The sequence below is a fragment of the Malus sylvestris genome, chromosome 4 (assembly GCF_916048215.2).
Source record: "Malus sylvestris chromosome 4, drMalSylv7.2, whole genome shotgun sequence".
NCBI classification, from domain to species: Eukaryota; Viridiplantae; Streptophyta; class Magnoliopsida; order Rosales; family Rosaceae; genus Malus; species Malus sylvestris.
Window position 1 is genome coordinate 24,305,307 of NC_062263.1, and position 7,387 is coordinate 24,312,693.

The 7,387-nt window shown below is 31.1% G+C and overlaps 1 protein-coding gene across 1 annotated transcript; it reads right to left on the reverse strand.

Annotated features, from left to right (window-relative positions):
• Positions 1-4,499: 4,499 nt before the first annotated feature.
• LOC126619614 (two-component response regulator ARR18-like) lies at positions 4,500-6,854 on the reverse strand. Its single transcript, XM_050288027.1, has 5 exons — positions 6,183-6,854; positions 5,976-6,052; positions 5,742-5,778; positions 5,501-5,612; positions 4,500-5,388 (listed from the first exon to the last, which is right to left on the reverse strand). Exons 1-5 carry the CDS (start codon positions 6,457-6,459, stop codon positions 4,905-4,907), a joined length of 987 nt encoding a protein of 328 aa, XP_050143984.1. The 5' UTR covers positions 6,460-6,854; the 3' UTR covers positions 4,500-4,904.
• Between the last annotated feature and the right edge of the window lie 533 nt (positions 6,855-7,387).

The window sequence follows — 7,387 nt, forward strand, 5'->3', positions numbered from 1 at the left end:
TTCAATGAATATAAAAAAAAAGTTGCCTTATCCTCAAGGAATTAAGTTTTACTACTTCAAATGGCCTTGTATCTTGTTCTGTAATAAATACTTCTTTATTGAGAAGAATATATAAAGCTCTGAAGTAGTATTCCAAACGATTGTGAGATTAGCAAAGAATTTTGACATTTGGCCTCAAACCTTTATTTTTAATTGAAAATATAACTTTAACCCTTAAAACTTAATTTTCTCTACATAAAACCCGACATAGGTTTTTTACTTGAATAAAACCCATTGACTAGATTCCACATTAACAAATTCATTAATTATGTTTGACTTTACACATTTAAAATTTCCGAATGCCTAAAATACCCCTATTTGAATTTTTTTTATTTTATTGATAAACCCTATTTGGATGTTTGATGTACATAATTAATGTCATGCAGATTGCAAGGAAGAATTAATGATTTTACAAACAAACAAACAAAAAAAAAAAAAAAACCACTAACATTATAAATTCATTGCCTAATATATAATAACATAAAACATGTCTAATATATGTTATCATACATGCTTAATTAAGTCAATAAAATTATATTTTACATATTAATGTAGATAAATTATTTCACATACACATATATACATACATATATATATATATGTAAAATTCATGTAAAATAATTGACCTACAAAAAATAAAAACATTTGATTCAAATAGTGCACCTACTATTAAAATTTTAAAATGTTAGATTGCTTAAAAAAAAAAATTACCCAAGATATGTAAAATACATGAAAAATAATTTACCTACATAATAACAAACCCAATATATGCAAAATACAACCAAAATAATTTACCTACATAAAAAAATGTGTCAAATATATATATATATATATGATATTGATACATACAAAATAAAATACCTACATAACAAAAGAATGCTATTTGATTCAAAATTAATTTACTTACAAAATAAAGCAAGGTTATTTTATTCGAAGTTAATTTACCTATTATTTGTACATATCTTATAATAATAAAATGTGTCAAATATATGTAATAATATATGAACAATAAGTTACCTACAAAAATAAAAGAAAGTTATTTGATTCATTATTAATTTACCTACAAAATATATATTATTTGCTAATCACAAATTTACATATATAGGTAAGATGTATAGTAGTACATATTGGTAAATTATATATATATTGAACTTATAGTAGTACTATATACTTTTGACATATGTGTGTCTATATATATATATATATGTTAGGGGTAATAGTATTTGCAATAATTATTTGTTCATTATAATTAAGTTGAGTAATAACATTTATTAATTTGATTTGAATATTGTGGCACAAGTTGTAAATATTTTGTAATAATAGGTCAATTACTTTTTTACTTGATAATCTTTTTCAAATTTGGGTTTTATTTGGATGTTTAGAATTATGTGGATTTTTATCTAAAGAATAAGAGTTATAAGGATCTATATCTAAAGAACCTATTTTTAACCTAACATTGTCTCGTATCTTACGTCTTATCTTGATTCATACTGATAAAAACATGAATGTAAGATGTTTATTAACGAGTCAATTTCCATTTAACATGATTTACACTTGGGCCTGATGTATGTAATGGACTGGACATTAAGTGTTGGTTTATTATTTAATTAGCAAAAGCCCAAAGCACAGTTGGTTTAACAGTAATCGTCAGCCAAAATCCGACATAATTTTTTCGGTCGTGGAAAAAACACTATATTAGGAAATGTGTAACGTATTCGGTAATATTATTATTTCTTTTTAGAAGAAAAAATGTTCTTTGACCAAAGTAATCTTACCATTCAATTGATAATTATGCGTTATGAATTCAAATAATAGGGCACGTGGGTTAGACATGTCACTGCAAAAGTATAGTTTTGGAAAATAAAAAATGCTATTTCCATATATTTCTAGATACATATCTTTGCTTAGATACGTATCTAAGCAAAGAGCAAAGCCTATTGTGTTAGGTATATAACACAATTCCTTGCAAGTTTATTGTATAAAAGCGGTCTAGGCAGACCTCGAAAATGCACCTTCTAGGCTACTACCGTCTCCTCTCTTCAGCTATTCTCCAAGAGACCAATGTACATATACATTCCTTCTCACTTAGTATTTTGATTTTAGCTTATAAATTAGAATTGTATACTTATAAATTTCTTTCACGTTGTTTGTGCAGCTAAACAGAAATCTTTTCATATATTCACTACGCATTTAACATGGACTTCTCCCAACAAGCAGCTAAAACTTCTGCAGGGCATCATTCCGTTAGCGATTCACCTTCTTCACTTGATGATAAGTCTTCTCACATGGAAATGACTCCAGCTGCTACTCAACAAATTCAGGGAAATGATATCTGTACATCTTTCTTCTTTCTTAAACTTCTTTGTTTATATGTCTTTTAATTTCAATTTGGTTCATTCAGTTCAAATATAAAAAGTGAATATGAATATGTAGAGAATAAAAAAATGTGCATTGAATTCACTTTCTCAAATTTAAACGTCAAATATGTTTTTATTGACTTGGTCGAAAACACATCGTAACACCACCTGTTTTCAAGTCTTCTGTTTCGCGTTTTAAAAAAGGTTAGGTCAAAATGAAGACTTTTGTCACTGTCGATGGAGTCCACGACCACCAGTACCCAATTGAAATCAACCACTGATTAATTAATCTATTTATTTCGTAACATATTTACTTATTCAAGCATCCCTTGCGTGGACTGGAACGGTTTAGACTTTGAGAACGAATATGGCTGCGGAATAAGTGATTAATAAACTATGCTATGCTGAATTTTTACAGTGTTGATTGGTGGTGTATAATTAAGAATCCAAAATTTCATATCAGCTACAAATTAAAGATTAGAGAGATTAGTGGACGTATTTAAAGTATAATATACAATATATCTGTCAACTTCAGTCTCACTTTCTCTTAATCACTTTTGTCTATGCATTAATCCGATGGTGTGTGTGTGTGTGTGGCTGCATTATCCTTAATTTTCGTTTCAAAAAACATCTTCAGTAATTAATATATGGGGAAGCTCATCGTTTTTTTCCCCCAACTCTCATTTAAATTGGTTAACCATACTATGAATGACCTTCAAAACTCACCTTCGTGTAAGAGAATTGGAAAAAGAAAATAATAATTCAGAGAAAGTACATGTAGTTAAATATCCTAGTGGATAAGATTTTGGATTTCTACCCCTGCGTTCTGGGTTCGAAACTCTTCCCTCTTTTCAATTCTTGTTATATTTTGGAACTCTCTTTTCGCCTTAATAATAGTAAAATAAAAACATAATAATTCAGAGAACATGAGACTTTTATAAAATCAAATGTACCAATATTATAGATAATTAAACGTACCAATATAATCAAACGTACCTCTAATAAAGTTGTAGAAAAAAATGTTGATTCAAATTCTTAAAAGGAATAGATGTTTAATCAACAAAATTGAAAAACGAGATGCCTATATCAAAATGCTCCCAAAAAATTATGGTCTAACTCAGGCTAGGAATAAACTTCACATTATAACAAATTGAAAATTTTCTAGTTCCCATCGTAAGAAAATTGTCTATGCATAATAGTGGTTGTCACTAAATTCAAAAAAATGCAATATCACAAATAAAAATTTAAATGCAATTAAAAATTTGTCTAAAGTTGTATGGAATAATGGTTTGTTTTTTAGAGTTAACGTGTCTTTGAATTTGCATGCACATAATCATTAACTCATCAATATAGACGGCATGTTGATGAAGCCAAAACATTTTAGCTTTTTCAGTTTCTTTCTACATCTTGGAAATTGACAATTATTTATTTTTGCTACATCGAAAGAATCCGAACGTATCCTTATCCTATCCCATCAACTCACCCTCCCTCAACACTTTGACTAAATCCAAGGGCTTGAACTTTTTCTTAATTTGTGTTGTTTTTAACCCTTGCATGTGAACGGGTTTAGCAGCTGAGTTGCCAATAAATATTTAAAAAAATTGCACAAACAAAATCTTTTACTCAGACTAAAAAGATTATTTATATAATTAAACGACCAGACTTTCTAAGTGTTTCAGTGTATTATCTTCTCTCAGTTTTCATCTACAATATATTGTGACAAACATGAGCTGATGAGCAAATTGTGACTTACGCAAACCTCATTTCGTTAGTTCACTAGTTCACTATACTTGAACTGATATTAAATTACTAGCATATATTTATCTAGTTCAGAATTATGAGTAAACACAAATTATTTCTAACTCAATTAAATGTCAAAATAATGAATCCTACTCTAGACTGAAAAAACGAGTAAAGTTTCCTCCATATATTCCCTACGGTCCATGGTATTTGGATCATTACTTTGCATGTCTACCTAATACTTTATTACGTACTAATTCTAATTACTTGCAACCATTTTTATCAGACAAAGCATGCATTAATGCAGAGGTTGGAGCAACCATATTGGTTAGAACAGATGTATTCATCTCATGCGCATTTAAATTTGAATTCCTCTTTCTACAATTTAGATTAGTTTTAAAAGTGGATATAGCTTGTACAAATAAAATCATGCATCAACCAATGGAACATTAATTGGCGACTGGTCTACCTATGTGCCAAATTCTAACCGATACGTTGTTCATGCTAATGAGGCCATCTATATAGAAAAGAAACAAGAAAGAAAGAACAAATTAAGTGTTTTTTTTTTTTTGGGGGGGGGGGGCGCTACTAATTTCAATGTATGAAATTAAGTTCTACAATAAGACAGAAACTCAATATCTTTTACTTAATATATTTATCCTGAGCAAGTACCTCAAAATCTCACTTAGAATTGTCTCATTCATATAGTCAGATCCAGAGTACTTGCCCAGCTCTAGGCTGTATAGCTCCCCTCTTTCTCAATCAACTTCATTCCTTCAACCTCCTGAGCTTTGAGGACGTGGGTGGTGAGTACAAACACAGAGACAGATTACTATCAACTTCATGAGTATGATCCTCATCATTCTTCTTTGATGTTAGCCTGAGAGACAGATCCAAATCAAGATCATCGCAATCCGAAGCCTTTCTTTTCAACATCTTCGACTGATCTTGTACTAGATTCTTGCTTATAGTGTCGGAATCTCGGAAAGGGCCACGGTTGGTGTTGAAACTTGTGATGAATTCCTTTGGTTTCAAGGACTCACGGATATTATGGAGCTGGCATTCTTCTTTCAGTGTACGAGTAATCCAAGATGATTGTGGATGATCACCAAATGAACAACTTGTAAGATAATTGTAAGCATTATTACCAGTACTACTAGTGCTCCAGTTGCCTTGAAATCCAGTGCTACTTCTCGAAAACCTTGGATTTTCAAGCGCGGTCCAGGAATTCGTATCGCCGTATGATCCATATCTTGGGAAAGTCAAGAAAGAAAGAATCTTTTGTGAAATTCGATTCATGAAAATAGTAAATTAAGTTAAGGGAAATGTTAATTAATTTGAATAATATGTTAATTATAATTAACCTGAAGCTGGTAGTGTGGCTTCGGTTATATCCTTGAAGCATGGGGAGTTGGCTGAGGTTATAAATATTTTTATCTCCGCATTCAACAAGATGGCCTTGATGATCCGCTAGTACTGTCAAAATAAAGGTCATAAATTTTGTATGAAAATTAACAACATTAATTGGGGATTATTAGTACCTAATGAAAACCCTAATTTATCTTAATCAATAGGAGAATCCAAGATTGCAAATCTTGTACATACCTTGCCCTGCGTCGTCGATCTTCTTGCTTCTGTACATCTGATTAAGGAAAATATTAAGAAAATAAATCTTTTCAGAAAATTCACAAGTTATTTTTGTTTTTGTTTGGGAAAGTTCGAAAGTTATTTTTGTTTTGTTTTTTTTTTGGAAAATTCACAAGCTAATTAATTGCTTAATTTCAACAATTAATGAACAAACTAATTAGAGTTTTTCAAGGACTTTCTAAATCCACTAACCTGTAAATGGCTCTTGACATGTGCAATATTTAGTCCCTTAATGTTCATCAGTTGAAGAACCAACTTTGGTGTAGCTCCTGCTCCAAAAATCATCACCCAAAACCGATATTATACATGAATTTAACTAATCCCTAAAATTGAATTCGGATGAAATACTGAAATTTAAGGATAAATGAAGGGTGTATGATAGAGAGGTAATTAACTTACTATCTTGACCACCAAGCCTCTCCACGGCGTGGATGAAACGAAGATGAAGATCTGGTGTCCATCGGAGCCTAGGCATCTTGGATCTAACATAAGGTCTAACTGATGTCTTCTTTTGATCACTCTCTTCAACTGTGCTGTTGCTTGAGCTTCCTCCGTTGTTTTTCGGCTTACTATTTTCTCCATTGCTATAATTCTCTCCGCTTTCGCTTCCGTCCTCATTCTGTTTATCCGAGGGACTTGTCTTTGAGCACTCAGAGCCTCCCTGGCTCCCCATCATAGCTTGATTAATCTCTGCTAGCTAGTGAAACTCGATCGAGACCAGAATAAGGATCGAGTAATTTTGTGGATTATAGTTAAGGGAACTAAAGGAGATAATTAGGGATTAGAGCCTTCAGTAGGTCGATCGATTGAGATGACGATGTGCATGAACTTTTCATGATCTGGCTTGCAGCAGCTGCTGTCCCTATTCTTTTTTCTTCTTCTTCAGTGTCACATGCTCAGACAGAGAGAAGTAGAATTATTTACAACAAAAGAGACATCGAAATAACAAGACAGAATCAGCTCAGCTCTATTACAATACAAGAAGTGTGCGAAACCCTAGATCATGACAAAAGATAGAGAAACTAGCCTCTCTCTTTCCTCTCTCTCTCATCTCTCTCTGTGTGGGGATAGGTTAACGATATTTTATTCACATATATGGCAAATAGGTAATATATCATGCATGCGTATAAATGCATGTATGGATGTCATGCAATGCAAGAAATAACAATATTTCTTGTGTGGAATATTTTCTATCCCAGCTATAGCGTGCTCCTTCATTTTATATATATTAATCAAATTCCAACACGGGATAACTTGGTAATTACAATGCGTACCCCAATCAAATGGGTATATATGTAGTATGTCTTACTTTAAACAATGAGAGAAAAAAAATGATGTCATTAACATGAAAAAATGGGTATAGGGTTAGTCTACGAGGCCTTTAAAAAATATAAAAAGAAGTTGCTGGTATCGTTTAATTTGAATAGTAATTTTGTAATGTAATTATATTCATGCGTAACATATTATTTTAATAGCGTAATACGACATCCATAACGTAAAAACTAATTCATTATAGTAGTAACAATGTCATTTTCTGTTATTAACAATAACATTATCAATATCCTAGAACATTAGATGGTATACTTTTACGATAATATATAGCG